We start from the raw sequence: 17,592 nt of genomic DNA on the forward strand, positions 1-17,592 counted from the left end.
ACTAGCTGTAGAAAAAACTAGATGGTCTGCGTAGGCTAACGCCCGAAACGTCAGCGCTACTACTCTGTTTCACAGAGGCGTTTAACACACCTTTACAACCTTGTGTTGATTTACACTTTGTAATAAAAAAAATCTTCCTCAAAACACTTTATATCTTATTGACCACGTTTGCTTGGGCCGTACGAGAACTCATAAAACCTCGACTTTTTCCATCTTTTTTGGACCGCGAGCTTTGCTCATGGGATGTAAAATAATAAAAAAAACATCTGGTTTATTCTTTTAAATGCATATCCTTTTTGGTGTTAATAGATAGTAATAGAAATAGTAATATAGTTTATAAAAGCCTTTTGCAGTGTGACTGAATTACAACTAAGTGGTTGAAATCTTACATTAACGAATTTAGAGAAGCGATCTGTATTTACAGGAACAGGGTGAGACTCCCTTCAAGACCTAAGGCACATGCTGTGTTTTGAATCAATAATTCTGTCATGAATCAGGGCATAAACCGGACTACTAGGCTTAATTCATTAACGAATTTCTTGGTCTTATCCACACGTCTGTCTTCTAAAGTCATGATGTTGGCTCATGCTAGGGCGTCGTGAAACTTCATTCCAGGCCAGATCCAATTCAACCCCTCGTTTACCTTTAACACGGCATGCATGCAGATACGCAGTCCACTACTTGTTTTGCACATGCTTTGTTTCATAAGTCAGAGGGCCCGAGATCCCTCGTTTTCGCGGATAGGACGCTTAGCCGGAGGTCTCGTATCTCACCTTACAGTATTGGTCGGGGGCAAATATAATACTGAACCTCTCCCCCACCCCCCTAGATAAAAATTTCTAGGTACGACCATGGAAGCGCATTTGCTCATACCAACAATGTCGACTTGCGCTATACAAATACTTACTTTAGTTTTGTTCAAAAATTACATTACTTCTTTCAGGCGGAAGGCTCGCAAGGAACGCGAGCTCAAAGCCCTCTTCCTGCACGACGAACTGCTGGAGTCGCGTACAAGTTACACTGACGCCATGTTCCGCCATCACCAAGGGGGGGAAGGCGAGGCGCATAACCCTGTGTACGGCATACATGAAGACGAGATCGACTCTACGATTGTCATGAGTGACAACCCTCTGTACGCTAGACCGGACGAGCCAGAACCGGACGTTGAATCGGATACCGGGTTCTCCAACCCCATGTACAGGTATAGAGAGGTGTGGGTGGGGGTGTGGGGGGAGGGGTGGTGGTGTGTGTGTGTGGGGGGGGGGAGGGGGATGTGTGGGTGGGGGTGTGGGGGGAGGGGTGGGATGGGGGTGTGTGGGGGGGAGGGGTGTGTGGGGGGAGTGTCAGGGAGGGGGGGCGGTGTAATCATGGGCAGAGAGTCTTTGTCACTGGCATCATAGCTGCAAAATCTCAAGTATCATCCCCCGTGTTCCAATAGCGTTTTCATTTAGTCTCTCTACCAGAGACGGCTCCATGATGAACTGAGGACAAGTGTCATTTTGTTTAAAGCGCCATTGTCACCAGTCTACTTTTTCAATTCAATTATTTTGTTTAGCACCTTTTCATCTCTGACTCGGGCGTTGCTCCAAATACATTCATATTTAAAAAAAGAAAAAGAAAAACAATTAATTTGCCATTCATATTCCTATTCACAATATATTCTTCATCATCGTACTTTGTAGTATGTATGTATGTATGAGGGCCAACGGAAACCACAACCGACAAGAGACAGAAGAATCCGCGCTATTAAACGACCAACCGCTCTAAATCAGCAGTTGACACACTCGAGGTGTGTCGAGGTTTCCGTTAAAAATATTTTTTTCGGTCGTAATCGACCGAAAGTAATTAGGTAAATAAAGTATCAAACTTTATTTTTAGATCGTTATTTCGAGATTTTAGTACATTATGTGACTTCCAATATTAAATCAAAACAATAACAAAGGAGTGGCTGACAAGGGCACTTGTCACACACGTAGTCACCTCGGCATTGCATCAATATTTTGATCTATTAATCTAATTTCTGCACTCACCAGATCTTTCAAGGTTAAAGACGGCAAAGACGATGACTATCGAGAGCCTGAGATAGGAGTGGAATGTGCGAATGGGCTGTTTTCTGGTGTAAATATAGCAGTGAGCGGCGCTACTGGATCACCGTCCGCATCAAGAAAAGGCAAAGGTCAACTAAAAGGTAAGAAAAAGAAGAAAGCTCAAAAGCGCAATAAACAGAACCACAAGGAGGAGGAAGAAGATCTGGATGTAGCCTTCGTGAACCCGATGTTCAAAAACCGAGCGAAAATCACAGAAACTGAGCCCTCTCCGATTACACCCGAAGACGAATCGATGGCATCAACAGGTGAGATAAGCTCGGAAGAAGGTCGCGTAAACCCCTTGTTTGAGCCCGACCGCTCTCCGAATGGATCCGAAGATGATCTTCCCACAATCCCCAACATTCCATCGACAGATGAAGGGCAGGTGAATCCCTTGTATGAATCCGAACCATCTCCGCCCAGCTCCGAAGAAGATTGCGGAGAAGGATCCAACAAAGCCGAGGAAAACCTTTATGCGACCCCTAAAGAAGAGCCCCTATACTCTGTCCCAACGAAAACAGAAAAACCGAAGGTTGATCACCCCATCTACGACTCGCCTAAACGATCCGACGGAATATCGATCTCCGACAGAGAGGATAACGAAGACTCAGTCGAGCCTTTGCCGATGGATATTGTCAGTGCTTTCTCGTTTGACCCATCGCCTCGTCCACGGCAGGTCTTGGAAGATAGACCAGGGCAGAGCGACTGTTAGGACAGGATAGCTGGACAGGAAACCGGACAGGACAAGGACATGATGTACGAGCTTATAATCCTGATTTTTCTATACTCAGATTTTGATTTTGTAAATTGTTAATTAGCACAGTCCGAAGCTTTCCATCCAAGTATCGCATCGTTTTCACTGAGGGCCTTTTAAAAAGCGTGTGGAAGCTTAGAATGTACGCTTCAATTTAAATCTATAGACTATAGGATCCCGACTAGCGTTTTTTTTTTATATTGAAATATCTGATCAATTTTGATATATGATGATACATATATTCTATCAATTGATATTGCAGGATAGATTGAATATCATATCATATCATTGAAATATCTGATCAATTTTGATATATGATGATACATATATTCTATCCATTGATATTGCAGGATAGATTGAATATCATAGTGATTTAGATGTACTTCACTCGTGTAAAACTTATCAGCATTGGTTATTTTTTTTGCGACACTAAATATTCGTCACTCAAGATTGGCTCCAGAATCTTTAGGCTTTGTGTCATTTTTTCTATGCGCTATTGGAAATCAAATATGCCGCCATTTGACTCGCCTGCACAAAGTAGGTACGAACCTGTATTTTTAAATAGTTTATAAGTTTGTAAGCAAGCAGCTTTTATAAGTTTTTAAGCAAACCTTTTATCCACAAGCAAGATTTGATCTCAAAATCGACAGTGATTGTGGGATTTTTATTTAATATAATTTTGAGGATGATCTTGAACTGGGATATTGTAATTATAACAATTCTATATATGTATTTGGATGGAATTTTTATTGAAAAAGAAAATGTTAATGTAAGGAATTTACAAAATTATTAAGATGTATATAACAAATGCTTGTTTTTCAATTTGCTTTTATGAGAAAAATTATGCAATAGCACTCTTTAGCGTAAAGGTTCTTTTTAAAGGTCGCGTCCTTCAAGCTTTTGTCGTTATCCCTGCTTAAACAACCTCTTTCAGCCGCCATTTTGTCATCCTAGCAAAATACCAAGTGTGAAAAAGCATCCATTTCCATCGGCTGATTTAGCGAAGCCAATGCGATTTCTTTCATTGATTCTGATCAATAAAGTATTAAACTTTGTTTTTTAGATAGTGATTTCGTGATTTCGGCACATTTGAGCCTTCAAATTGAATGTAAACAATAGAAAACGTGTGGCTGTAAAGAGCTCTTTAAACTTGGGATCGAGCGTTTGTAAACTTGACCAGGCGCATGCATCTCTTAGATAATCGATAAAAAGTCAAAGACGATACGGTCTTCTATCATTACTACTTATTCGTATTGCTACTGACCAATAAACGATATGAATGGAATAACTGAATAAAGCATATCAAATTAACCCCTGTGTTGTTGTTGTTTTTGTTTTTTTTCTAGACTTTACCCGTATTTTAGGCTACTTTGCTTGTTGGGCTCGCCAGCGAAATGATCCTTTAGACTACTATTGAAAGAAGGCCAATAATGCTGTACTTTTTTATGCTCGCGTACAGTATCGAGCTACACAACAAATATACGCTAATAAAATATCATAATTTTATCGTGGATGAGTCGATGTCGTGGAGGTTTATTTTGTAATTTTCTGTCAAATAAATTGTTGTATTTTCAAGTGTAAAGGAAAGCAAACCAGTGTCTTATCGACATTTCTGAATGTGCCAAAACCGGGTACTCCACAAGGATCTTTACTATAATCACATTCGTATCTACTTTGCCCAGGCTTGCTTAACACGCCTAAAACGCTTGTTAAACCCGGTATAAATAAGCCACCACACGAGCTCAAAGACTTCAACAACAGTTAGAATACTGCATCCGAGCATGAGCCCAAGGATTCCCCCAACTTCGCCAAACAGGCTCTCCACGCTAAGCACCGGGACTTCTTCTAGGTGTTCGTATTGCATTCCCACGTACGATATTTGCACTGCTGCGAGGTTTTCACTAAAAAAAATAGCAACGAATGAATTGGTAGATTACAGGCGGAATCTAGCCAGAATTTGCTGCGGGGACGTGTGCTTGGATATCATCAGTTGCAAAAACAGCGACGTAGCCAGGATTTTTAGCAGGAGGGGGCCCAAAAGACCATTACAAGACATTTTCTCCTGTATTTTACAGGCGCGCACACAGGGTGTTGCGCAGAGTGCGCGCGCACCCCTCGGTCAAAAAATGGGTTATTTCTTATGAAATACTATGCTTTTTCCATATGATACCTTTGACTGCGCACCCCCCCCCCCCCCTCCCGTTTTTTTTAGATAATGTATCATACATTTACTGTATTTTTGCCTGCTAGAAGGGGGGCTGAGCCTTCCCCCTGGGTACCCTCCTGAAAAAGGATTTGGCGGACAAGGTGCAACGGCACGTGGCAAAGGCACGTGGCTATGAGAACGAGACTGCATTAACGGGGCCTCAGCTCCTCTCTTCCATCCTGCCTGCCTGCGCATTTGCGTGCAGCAGGTTTGCGCATGCTTTTCAAGTCTTTACCGCTGGGTCTCCAGGCTCATGTTGATCCTGAGAAAGGAGTTAGGAGCGGGAAAGGCGGAGGTTGATAGCTCGTATTGGAAGGACGTAGTTTCACATGGCGGACGACAGTTGCAAAGATCGGGATTCACGGAAGTGACTGGAGATAAAAATGGAGGTAAAATAAATGAAGTAACACCAAATTGAATACAAGAGGAAGCCCGATAAACGTTTTTGCTTAGATACAGAATTAAAGGTTAAAAAGTGATGACATAGACAGCTGTCCTTTTTTTATTTTGGGGTAGCTAAAAATAGTTTTGTTTTGGAAATCGCAAAGGCCGAAGCTCAATGGGATCAAGAATTCTCAGTAAGCAGATCCAGCTCCCCTCGTTCTTCGTGCGCCATAGGTTCCCCTAAGGTCGAAGTCGAAAATTTTCGAATAATCCCAAATGAGACACGTCTAGCAGCTAATCGAAAACGCCTTGATATTTATTTATACTCACATAATTGGACGAAACAATCTTTATCCACCAGCGTGCACGTTCTTCGTTCACTGAACCCTAAGAAACATTTACAACATAACTCGAAATAGAATTTCGACAAGTATCAAATTAGCTATCTTAGATCTGTTTGTTGCCCAATCTGAGACGATTTCGAACACATTACAAGGCAAAGATGACTCAAATCGATTGTTTCGTCTTTATTTTCCTGCATTTGCACGCCCTTAAGACAATCGTCTTTTGTGTAAAAAAGACTCGGTCGGTAGCGGATATAGGGGGAGGGTTTAGGGGGTTTAACCCCTCCCCCCCCAGTTTGGGCTGTCAGAAAGCCAAATGTAACAAAAAACTCCCCCCCCCCTAAGAGAAAGGCTAGATCCGCCCCCTTCGATTCATTAATAACTCGAACTCTTGATAATTCAAATCCCAGATAACTAGAACCCTAGATAAGTAGAACCCCAGATAACTCGAATCCCAGATAACTCGAACCACAAATAACTCGAATCCCAGAGAACTCAAACCCTAGATAACTCGAGCCCTAGACAACTAAAACCTAGTGTATTGGGGTGTTTTTATTAACGGAGCGTCGCTGTGCTTCCCTTTCTGACCTGGAAAGCCCAGAAACTTGCAGCCACAGTTCTCCACCAATAGTGTGTTGAAGCAGTCATCCAGACAGCCATTGACGGTGTATGTCGAGTAACTTGTCAACTTACGCCTCGTGCAGTTCGTCTTGTAAGGGGACTGGAGGAAGGTTGTCTTTTGTAGAATAAATAGGGTCAGGACTTGTGATTAAACTTTAAATTTCACAGGTCCGTAGCAGGGTGGGTCACTGGGGGCACGCCTACCCCCCATCCCCACCCCCAATATTTTTTAAACATATAAGCAAATGACCTGTATGGGCGTGGCTGTGTCCCTCCCATATTTTCTTAAAGCTTCTGTATCGTGTCCTCCAATAATTCGAGGCCTGCTACGGCTATGTTTTATTGAGATTACACGAATACTTCTACAAAGCGGCCACCCTCTAGAAGCGGCCTCTTCCCGAGTCCAAGCATTGTTTGTACCTGGATATTTCGAGAATTTTTCAACTAATTTCTCGTCATCAAATTTTGATGAAAACAATAACAACGATTTGGCTGACCTGTCATCTTTAATAACCTTACCTGAATTTGTCTGAGTTCAACAAAAGCCATGTATCCAGGGGATATACGCACGCCGCCATGGAATCCCTGATATGTCCCTTGGTCATGAACAATTACTCGGAACCCCTCAGTCAGAGAATGTCCATATGTAATTTCCTTGGAATTAGCATTAAGCACCAACAGGAGAGTCCCAGTTTGAAAAAATGATTTTAGTAATGATTCTTTTTTGTCTCCCACGAAATTATTAAAGGAGAAACACCTCCCAATGTTGTTAACTTGTTCGGTAAAAAGCTTCATGTTGCAAGGGTACAGTCCGTATCTACATAGCACTATCGTCTCCTTGAAACTCGCGCTGTAAGCCTTGATAAATTGTTCTGGAACATTAGACCAGCTTTTTGTGTATAGCGATCTCAAGGTTGTTACGTTGACTCCGCAGTTCAGATTATGGGCCGGAAAAATAGGCACACCGGCGCAGAGAAGGAATTCCCCACACGTGAGATTAAACCGCCGTCTGAGCTCTTTGGTTTCGTTGCAAATTGTTAGGTTTAATCCAAGTTTTTCATAATCAGGGTGGGAATCCGGAAGGTGGAGCTTTCTCTTCATAAAAATGTTCGTTGGACATACGGTGATTGCAGGAAATCTAAGTGCGCCACTCTCTGGAAACTTTACGCTTAAAAGTGTGGTATGTGGGTAACTGTTAAAGCGCAGACTGGTATAAACAAGACTCTTACACGTATAGCCTGTGACGGTAAACAGAAGAGACACCCACAGCAGTCTACTCAGTCGGTTTTCTGAGTTGTAGATCCGGTGCACTCCATGTAATGTTGTGTTGCAGCAAAACGTTTGCAAGATGGTACTCCCGACACTTTCATTCTCGGGGTTGGTGCTCGCATCAGGCATATTCTTGTTTAATCGGCTCGGTTTAGATCAAAATTCAGAACTTTGTAAATTTATCTCAAAAGCAATTGTTTTAATAAGGAGAGATTTTTCTACGTCACATAGTCATAATCATTCGAATTGTCTACTACTCTCTTCTGTAATATAGACAGATGGACTCTGTCAAGTATAGAAAATAAAGTTATCTGATTATATTAGAGAAGCCGGTCCAGAGGTGCACATTGTAAACAGTGGATTTTGGGCATTGTTATTTACGTCATTTGGTCTATTTTCACTCGATAATAAAATAAAGCAAAATGTAGATGTGAAAATAAAAAAAGGTCTTTTTTTCCATTTTTGGAACCTTATATCCACACACGGTTTCAAAATGTATAGATTTCTACTTGAAAATGATTAAAATATATGAGAGGTTTTGTAAATATCAATAAACAAAGGTAGTGCCAGCTGGGAATGGGCATAGACCACGAGATATTAAATGTAAACACGCTCTAAACATAGCAAAACATGAAATATTAGATAAACTAGTTACGCCATACTAGCTACGCCATATTGAAAATTACCCAGAATACCCTGGGGACGAGGTCGGGAAGAAATGTGACATGTAAAATTTGGAAAAAAACAAACTCGTCCCCAGAGATTTCTGGGTAATTTTCAATATGGCGTCTAGCTACGCCATATTGAAAATTACCCAGAATACCCTGGGGACGAGGTAGGGAAGAAATGTGACATGGGCTATGACGAATAGTAGGGTGGGGCTGGGCGAAAGGGGGGGGAGGATGGAAATTGTGTACTTGATAGTTTACAATTTTTCCAGTTTGCAATTTCTACTATAAAAACAAGCAGCGGCTTCGGATAAAGCAGTTCGCCCCACGCCATATTTTGTGCTCCACGATGGAGAGCGGGAAGAAGAAGTCCAACATATCTTGGGAGTCCGCCTAATGCGGGAGTTTTAAAGGTATGCACATCCATTATATTCGACCGCCTAGAAATACAAAAAAAAATTGACTTTATCTAGATAGGGGACACCGTGCAATCAACGAAGGCCAATGTATGGCTAAAATATTTTAGTGTCGTTCAATAAACCATTTGGCAGCAATAAATCAAGATAATTGGTCAATTTTCCATGACTACACGCTACTTATAGATAAAAAATGGATTTCAGACACTGTCTGGACACGAAGGCTGTAAAAAATATATCCCTAGTTAGCGATGTTTGGTATGAACATTCTTGTTAAGTACAATTCACTTTTAACATCAAGCAAGGAACAATCTCTCTAAGTATGCCAATTTTCGTAACCATTCCCTATACACTTAATAAATATTGTTTAGAGGCATCTTGCAACTTTTCAAAACTTTCAACCATTGAGCTGTTTATAAACACGAATACAAATAATAAGCCGCCTATGACCAGTTTTTTACTTTCGTTGGCTTTAAAGTACATCATGGGTGAGGTTTGCTTGTACCTTAGCGACACAGGGTGGCCACTTGGTTTTACCTAAATACAATTCTCACTTTTCTATTCTCGCAAACACATCTTAATACTCTTTTGGACGATTTCTTTTATTTTACATAATTATTTCCCCCTGAGATTTAAGCTCCGTTGATCAGACTTGCGTGAAGAGTGCTACAAATGAGATAAACAAATGATATATTCATTTCAGTAGCGGCTTACAGTAATCTGCTTCAAACAATCCCTTTAATTCAATATATCCTAAAGTACAAACGGCGCAATTCTTCTCCTTATGTTTTAAATAATGAGGTCAAGTTATATATATTTTTAAAGAGCTCTTTCCAGCCACACCTTTGTAATTGTTTTGTTTTAATATTGGATGGCACATAATTGCTGAAAACTCGAAATAACCATCTAAAAAACAAAGTTTAATGCTATATTAACCAAATTCTATAGAAAATATCGCATTGGCCTCCCAAAATCAGCCGATGGAAATGAATGCTTTTTAACACTTAGTACTTTTGCTAGGATGGCAAAATGGTGGCTGACTGAGGCTGTTGAATTAGTTCAGATTGTTACATATCTAAAACAGCAATGTCGTGCAAGAAGGATTAACGGATGCGACGCCACATCGACGTGTATGTTTTGGGTGTTGATTTCTTCTCCCAAAGCAACCAATAAAAGCCACCAAATACAACACAACACATTTCAAGGCGTGGATACTCGGTCCGATACCAGACTGCTCTCGAACACTGCATGAGCATAGAGGATCATGGGAAGGACAGGGCGGACAGTGGTCCGTCCTAGAAGCACCGCGCAAATCCAAGGACGCTGCCACAACCTGATACGTTCAATAAACAAGGCACGTATTTAAGTAGAAAGAGGGCATTTCTGTCTTTTAGATGGTCACCATTCGGCCTCCCCCGTCGCTCGCTGAAACACGTAGTCTTTTCCCTTGAGGTTCATAATGCCATCCTTTAAGTGGAACTTCCATTTGTTACGGCTCCTGGCGATCTGGAACAAACAGAGCGAGACGCATCAATAAAGGAACTAGTTTAGACCTGGCTTTTTGTACCTTGCCATTCTAGTGAATAGAGAACAGTGTGCTTGTGTGTGTGTGTGTGTGTGGGGGGGGGGGGGGGGGGGTCAAAAGAGCGCATTTAAAGGGCGAGCAAATAGAGCGAGACTCATCAAGGACGGTAGTAGTCAAAACCAAGCCCTTAATTTTATTTCGCCATTCTGTGAATAGAGAGAACAAGAGAGGTGCATTAAAAAAGGAAGAAAACAGAGAAAAAGACACCAAGGGAGGAAGATAACAACCAAGGGAGGAAGATAACAAAGCGATCACACCATGGAAGGAAAAAAAACATAGGTGGTGCATCAGGGAAGAAAGCAAACAAAGTAAGGAGTACCAACATCAAGAAAGGAAGCAAACAGAGCGAGCACACCAATGAAGGGAGCTACAGAGTGAGGTGCATCAGGAAGGAAGAAAACAGAGCATGGTGCATCAAGGAAAGCAAACAGATTTGGGTGCATCAACATCAAGGAAAGAAGCAAACAGGGCGAGCACACCAATGAAGGGAGCTAACATAGTGAGGTGCATCAAGAAGGAAGAAAACAGAGCATGGTGGATCACGAAGGAAGAAAACAGAGCGAGGTGCATCAAGGAAGGAAGCAAATAAAGTGGTCGTCACATCAAGGGAAGTCTAGTGAATACCATTCACCTTGTCGAATTGGCAGACGACCACATTCTCAGTGTCAAACAAGTCTGTGGCGCCATCATCAGGATCATCATCATCTGAATTGAGCGGTTCTTCTTCTTCCTCTACGTTCTCCTCGTTGCCCTGGTCACCAGCTTTATCATGCTCGTCCTCATCATCGACATCATCGTCGTCCTCGTCATCATCATCATCGTCGCTACTGTCATTGGCGCCATCTACCTGTATTACCATTTGTGGCTACCAGAAAATGGGTGACAAAAAATAGACTTTTCAGGTAAATTGTAGCCGGATTTATCATCCTTTCAGAAATTGATCGCTTTCGTTCCTCTAAGAAGCAAACTGCCCCTTGGTATCTGATATATCAGGTGCGGCAAGGGCGGGCCAATTACAGTATCATGCAAATAGGATGCTACCTAATACCAGGTTATCGGCTATGTGGTTCTATATACAACCCAAGTTTTACCAGACATGGATAAATGGTTCTAGAATACAGACCAGGAAAATGAATAGGAATGGACAGTGATATAACATGGATTGATGGTTCTAGAATACAGACCAGGTTAAGATAAATATTGAATGGACAAAGATATGAAATGGGTGTATGGTTCTAGAATTCAGACCAGGGAGATAAATATGAATGTACACAGATATCGCATGGATGAATAGTTCTAGAATACAGACCAGGAAGATAAATTGTAGCCGGATTTGTGACACTTTCACAAAATGATCGCTTTCGTTCCTCTATGAAGCAAACTGCCCCTGGGTATCTGATATATCAGGTGCGGAAAGGGCGGGCCAATTACAGTATCATGCAAATAGGATGCTACCTTATACCAGGTTATCGGCTATGTGGCTCTATATACAACCCAAGTTTTACCAGACATGGACACTCTTTGCCATAAAACCACTTGAAAATCACAACAGGGATTACGAGTGGTAAAATAATTCCTGGCATTTTCAATATTCAGCGAAGTCTCATCAATACCTTCTGCTAAAAGCACACTCTGGCTTCCCTCGTTTGATTCAAAACACGTTAATGCTTTTTAATTGGTCAGCTTCTTGGGGAGGGTGGCGTGCCGGGAAACCATTTTAGTGCTGGCCAATGAAAATCCTTCAAAAATTTTGAGTGATTGAAACCAGTGATTAAACCCAACAACTGTTGTTGTGGTCGGTGAGGTTTACAGAATATTTGCAGCAAATATACAGTGACATGAAATAACACCCAAACAATAAACAATGCAGTGCTATGGTATTTTGAAATGTGATGGTCACCTTGTTCGTTCTCCCTTGTTGGCTTTGAGTCTGTATTTGTTGCTGTGTCATCTAAAAGGTGAAAAAGGAGAAAACCTAGTACATATAATGTACTTATTGCCGTCAGCTTTGAACTTATAGCCATCAGCTTTGATAGCCCTCAGCTTTGAACTTATAGCCGTCAGCTTTGAACTTATAGACGTCAGCTTTGAACTTATAGCCGTCAGCGTTGAGCTTATAGCCTTCAGCTTTGATAGCCCTCAGCTTTGAACTTTTAGCTGTCAGCTTTGATAGCCCTCAGCTTTGAACTTATGGACGCCAGCTTTGAACTTATAGCCGTCAGCTGGAACTTATAGCCATTAGCTGGAACTTATGGCAGTCAGCTTGAACTTATAGCCCTCAAGTTTGAACTTATAGCCATCAGCTTTAAACTTATAACCCTCAGCTTTGAGCTGATAGCCATCAGCTTGAACTTAATAACCATCAGATTGAACTTATACTGTAGCCCTCAGCTTTGAACTTCTAGCCCTCAGCTTTGAACTTCTAGCCGACAGCTTTGAACTTCTAGCCGTCAGCTTTTAACTTCTAACCTTCAGCTTTAAACTTATAGCCCTCAGCTTTAAACTTATAGCCCTCAGCTTGAATTTATAGCCATAAGCTTTGAGCTAATAGCCCTCAGCTTTGAGCTTATAGCCCTCAGCTTGAAATTATAGCCATCAGCTTTGAACTTATAGCAGTCAGCTTTGAACTTACATACTGTATATAGCCCCCAGCTTGAACTTATGGCCCTCAGCTTTGAACTTATAGCCGTCAGCTTGAAATTATTAAGTCTCTCTAAAGTAGTACAGTTTAAATTCAGTAATCACCTGCTGTTTGTTTGCTGCCAGTTGTTGGGCCTGCAAGTGCGGTATCTGTGGATGGAGTTGTTGGTGCTGTATAGGGTGTGCTACTTGGATTGTCCGTGCAGTGGGGTAGGGTGCTAGCCTGGTGGTACCAGCTGGAAAAAAAATTAAATTATTATAAATATTAGGGGGGGGAGCAGTTCAGAAAAAATCAAGAACGTTGTGGGGGAACAGCCATGCCCCTCCTGGTCATTTGCTTATAATTTTTCAAAATATTGGGGGGGGGACGTGCTCCCAGTGCCCCACCCTCTGCTATAGCCCTGAATAGTCTATGTAGAAGGGAAAGAATAAGAATTATCAATCAAAGAATGCAAAGATTTAAAAGTAAAAAGGTTGTCATCTTTTAGGTGTATATTGAATAGAATCTAATTATGGCTGATAATAAACTAAATACATGTGTCTTCAATGTATTTAAATAAGCAAATTGCAGTTCTGCTATCCAAAATTAGCATGGAACACAACAAATTTCTACTGAATTTAAGAAAATGTGGATATATTCTGCAATTACATTACTTATCTTTATTTGCCAATTACCATTCGCCCTTACAATGTTTCTTAAAATACATATATAATGTGTAAATGCTATCCTATCATCAGAGACGAATGCTGATCTGGGGATTTGCCACTAGTACAGCACCTTGTGTTGCACCTTGCTGGCTTTGTTGTATTCCTGGTATTGCTAGGGTTGCGGCCGATGCAGCGGGGGTCTTGAGCACACAAACAAAAAAGGTCACCAATGTTGGCATGGATGATAATAGTAATTAGCAATGTCAGGTGCTGAATAATTTTCACAATACTTTTAAAACCTGAGAAACTAAGTAGTGTACAAATACACTGAATAAGAGAAATTAAGAAAAAAATGCACTTTGTTCATGAAGTAAAAAAAGGCTTAATCTGTATTCTACATGAAATTAGTATTTTAAATAATATAAATTAGCTCTGATAAACGCAAATGAATTTTATCTTAGAAACAATGTCTCTCATGCTATGTCTTTATCTCTGCTTGTGGTCCCCTTAGCTCAAAAGCTATCGATTGAAGAAAATTTTTTGAAAGATTTTGCCATGCTAAAAATAAAATGGTAGCTTTGGAGTTTCATGCGACCAGGTTCTTCATCTCCACAGGGATTCCTTGATTGACCTCCACCAAAACAATTCCAAAGCAAAGTTATTTTTTCTGTAACTGTGGCTGAAAACAAGTATAACTCTAAGGAACTAAATTTCCTTAGACTTTGCTGGTAATATTAGGGACTCAAGGAAACAAGATGATGTTTCACCCACCATTTGATTCAGTGCATGGGCGTGTGCCTGCATCTGGGCGTGTGCCTCTGGGAAGATAATGGCTGTCTGGCCAGATGGGGTCTGCCGCTGCGCTAGTCCACCAGGAATAGACACAGATGCCACATGGGTGGAAGGTATTGTCACTATAACACAGACCAGAAAGATGAATAGGCATGACCAGGAAGATGAATAGGAATGGACAGTGATATAACATGCATTAATGGTTCTATAACACAGACAAGGAAAATGAATAAGAATGGACAGTGATATAACATGGATTTATGGTTCTATAACACAGACCAGGAAGATGAATAGGAATGGACAGTGATATAACATGGATTGATGGTTCTATAACACAGACCAGGAAGATGAATAGGAATGGACAGTGATAAAACATGGATTGATGCTTCTAGAATACAGACCAGGTTAAGATAAATATTGAATGGACAAAGATATAAAATGGATAAATGGTTCTATAACACAGACCAGGAAGATGAATAGGAATGGACAGTGATATCACATGGATGAATACAGTAGTTCTAGAATACAGACCAGGAAGATAAATATTTAATGGACACAGATATAAAATGGATGAATGGTACTAGAATACAGACCAGGAAGATGAATAGGAATGGACAGTGATATAACATGGATTGATGGTTCTAGAATACAGACCAGGAAGATAAATATTGAATGGACACAGACATAAAATGGATTAATGGTTCTAGAATACAGAACAGGCAGGAAATGGAGGTTGGGCACATATATCACATGGTTAAACAGACCAGGAGAAAAAGGAATAGGTAAATATTATATGGTTAAATTGATTCAGAATTGAGACCAGGAAGGAAATTAGGAAATGTTAGCACAATTATTTCTTTTATCCAGGGTTGAAAGGAAATAAGAGATGGGATTTTTTTTTAACTAGATACTGACATAAAAGCACACATGCTTTAATTAAATCCTCAACTCAATAACCCTGTTACTACCATACCTTGTTGTGGCTGCCGTGATATAGCTTGCGGCATTGCCTGTTGTATAACATGAGGGTACATATACTGTTGTCGAGCCTGTAGCACACCATCTGCTGGCATGCCATCGACAGCTCTAGACTGCAGCAATTTACTCTCCCAAATCTAAAAACAAATTTCAAAAAAAGGAAAGACAGGAAGAATTAGACAACTTAATTGATGATGAAGTATTGCTAGTTTTTTTATATGTTTGCTTTGAATTTTACTTATTTCTTTTGAGTTATCAAGCATACAGAAGTTTAGGTCTTTTCAAACTAACAGTAGGGTCAAATAAATAACAAATAAATATTTAAGGGGTTGAATACTGATCAAGCCATTAAAACTTTTAGACTAAAAGAGAAATTTAGAACTCTATCTGGGCTAGCCTGCACGCATGCGCTAGTGTGTGGGCCGAGTGAGTTTGTTGTGGACGCTTACAAGGAATCCCAGTGAGTTTGAAATTCCCTTGCAATAACAATAGTGAGGGGAAAGGCTAAAACTCCAAAGCAGCACAAATAGGGCCTATTTGCAGGCTATATCTGGGCAAATATCAAATATAAAAAATAACCCCCCCCCCCCACCCGACTCAAATGGATGAAAGCATCTAAGGGTGTAGCATAACAAGGTTTTATTGTAGCATTCCCACATGGTAAGGAGATCAGCCTATATCAACTATCATTCATAATTGTGAAACTTGACAAAATTTAATCTTTCTATGCCGTTTTTATTTATCAAATAGATGCTTTCCGTGTCGGACAATTATTGAAAAAAATTCAATTGACATGAACGGACAGAAATGGAATAGAGTTTTTTTTATACTCACAAAGACAACAATCAACAGATAGGTACCAATATAACAAAATTAAAAAAACAGACCGGCGATTTCAACATGAAACGTTTGCCAATTTCAAATAGTCTCAATTTGTTTTTCGTAGTTTTGTCGAAACATTTTATCAGATTTCTGTCGAAACATTCGATGTCGTCTGATTGGGAGTTCATGCGAGAAGATATGCCATCTGAACAAAAACAAACGCGATACAGCAGAAAAATAACAGCAAGGGCACAAAAAGCGGCACTTGTCTGAAGAATACCTGCTTCAATTCTTGTAGTACTTGGTCATCGACACCCTCATTCAAGAAAGCTTCTTTTACGTTCTTTATCACATCCTCAATGACGTTCCTGTATAATTTAGGCTGCCACAGACAAAATTCGGAAAAACCGCTATAAATCTCGCACAGAAACATGGAATTCAAGGTAATCCATAGACACACTCACCACAATATTTGAATTTGACATTTTGTTTGGTATTTCTGAAAAGGTTTACGGGTTTACGGGGACGCTGGGCTTTGAGAAAGCCACCTTCTTTGCGCTCGCCGAGGACTTATATACTGAACAATACCAGCAATAGGGGGGTTGCTTTATTGTTCTCAAATGCCTAGCCTCCAAGCAGATTAGTAGCAGCACTGCATCCTGGGAATTACTCGGCCGAGAATCTTGTCGGCTACTATTCGTGTGTTCGGACTTTTTCAATTTAGTTGAAATTGCCGAGGTTGAACTTTGAATTACTAGTCGGCATCTATTCGTAAGATCAATATCCCACAATGCTCTGCACATTCCCTCAAACAAAATGGTGGACAAAGCCCCGTAAAATCCGTAAGAATCCCTTCCACTATTGCTGTCTTTTTGTAGGATTCCGACAATAGTAATAATACCGTTTGAACTATAATAATAATCAGCGATACAATTTCGTTGTCATGGGATCAAAATATTCCAAAACGCTTTCTCAAGAAGAAGTTCTAGCACAAAAAATGAGGGACGAATTTGAAGATATTTTTAGTAGTCTCCATCAAGACTGTCAAATCAACGCTTTGTCTTGTCACTACAGTGCTGGAAGGCATGAGTTTTTTGCTCGATTCTTGGAGTTATCGGCTAGTTCGTTTGGTGTCATGAGCGCTGGTGGGTTTGGAGTCATGCATTTTTACAAAGCAGGCCTTTCATTGAAAGGCAAAGGGATTCTTGGCGGAACATCTTCGATTCTTGCTGCTTGTTTTGCTTTGAGCACTCTTTTCAGTGGGATAAAAAGCTCTTCACGCAGTCCTGCGATTCTTAGTGAGGTGTACAATCAGTCTACAGCAGAATGGGATGAACTTGGTCAACTTCTTGAAGTTTACCAAAGGGTGAAAGTGAAA

The 17,592-nt window shown here is 40.6% G+C and overlaps 3 protein-coding genes across 8 annotated transcripts in view; 1 reads left to right on the forward strand and 2 right to left on the reverse strand.

The window, feature by feature from the left end:
• Positions 1 to 4,152, forward strand: part of LOC5519930 (protocadherin Fat 4) — a 44,934-nt gene extending 40,782 nt beyond the window's left edge. For all 6 annotated transcript variants that reach the window (XM_048727550.1, XM_048727553.1, XM_048727552.1 and 3 more), the window contains 2 exons: positions 944 to 1,201; positions 2,034 to 4,152. In XM_048727550.1, coding sequence (XP_048583507.1) covers positions 944 to 1,201; positions 2,034 to 2,799 — 1,024 coding nt within the window. In that variant the 3' untranslated portion in view covers positions 2,800 to 4,152. The remainder of the gene's footprint in view (positions 1 to 943; positions 1,202 to 2,033) is intronic.
• LOC125563009 (acid-sensing ion channel 2-like) lies at positions 3,487 to 9,045 on the reverse strand. Its single transcript, XM_048727556.1, has 5 exons — positions 6,916 to 9,045; positions 6,364 to 6,511; positions 5,762 to 5,818; positions 5,283 to 5,418; positions 3,487 to 4,742 (listed from the first exon to the last, which is right to left on the reverse strand). The coding sequence occupies exons 1-5, from the start codon at positions 7,792 to 7,794 to the stop codon at positions 4,511 to 4,513; spliced, it is 1,452 nt and encodes a 483-aa protein (XP_048583513.1). The 5' UTR covers positions 7,795 to 9,045; the 3' UTR covers positions 3,487 to 4,510.
• Positions 9,046 to 9,422: 377 nt separating this feature from the next.
• LOC125563010 (transcription initiation factor IIA subunit 1-like) lies at positions 9,423 to 16,828 on the reverse strand. The gene is made up of 9 exons (XM_048727557.1): positions 16,679 to 16,828; positions 16,495 to 16,596; positions 15,388 to 15,529; positions 14,394 to 14,536; positions 13,753 to 13,822; positions 13,080 to 13,210; positions 12,235 to 12,285; positions 10,966 to 11,199; positions 9,423 to 10,255 (listed from the first exon to the last, which is right to left on the reverse strand). The coding sequence occupies exons 1-9, from the start codon at positions 16,697 to 16,699 to the stop codon at positions 10,148 to 10,150; spliced, it is 1,002 nt and encodes a 333-aa protein (XP_048583514.1). The 5' UTR covers positions 16,700 to 16,828; the 3' UTR covers positions 9,423 to 10,147.
• Positions 16,829 to 17,592: the final 764 nt, after the last annotated feature.

The sequence above is a fragment of the Nematostella vectensis genome, chromosome 5 (assembly GCF_932526225.1).
Source record: "Nematostella vectensis chromosome 5, jaNemVect1.1, whole genome shotgun sequence".
Taxonomy (NCBI): Eukaryota; Metazoa; Cnidaria; class Anthozoa; order Actiniaria; family Edwardsiidae; genus Nematostella; species Nematostella vectensis.

Excerpts from the sequence above, each read along its gene's own strand:
- LOC125563009 (XM_048727556.1), bottom strand. The coding sequence starts at position 7,794 with ATGCCTGATGCGAGCACCAACCCCGAGAATGAAAGTGTCGGGAGTACC. Across the intron at positions 6,512-6,915 it reads TTGAACTCAGACAAATTCAG|ACAACCTTCCTCCAGTCCCC; the intron begins GTAAGGTTATTA and ends ATTCTACAAAAG. Across the intron at positions 4,743-5,282 it reads ATGAGCCTGGAGACCCAGCG|TGAAAACCTCGCAGCAGTGC; the intron begins GTAAAGACTTGA and ends TATTTTTTTTAG.
- LOC125563010 (XM_048727557.1), bottom strand. The coding sequence starts at position 16,699 with ATGTCAAATTCAAATATTGTG. Across the intron at positions 15,530-16,494 it reads TACTACAAGAATTGAAGCAG|ATTTGGGAGAGTAAATTGCT; the intron begins GTATTCTTCAGA and ends ATTTGTTTTTAG. Across the intron at positions 13,211-13,752 it reads CCAGCAAGGTGCAACACAAG|CTGGTACCACCAGGCTAGCA; the intron begins GTGCTGTACTAG and ends TTTTTTTTCCAG.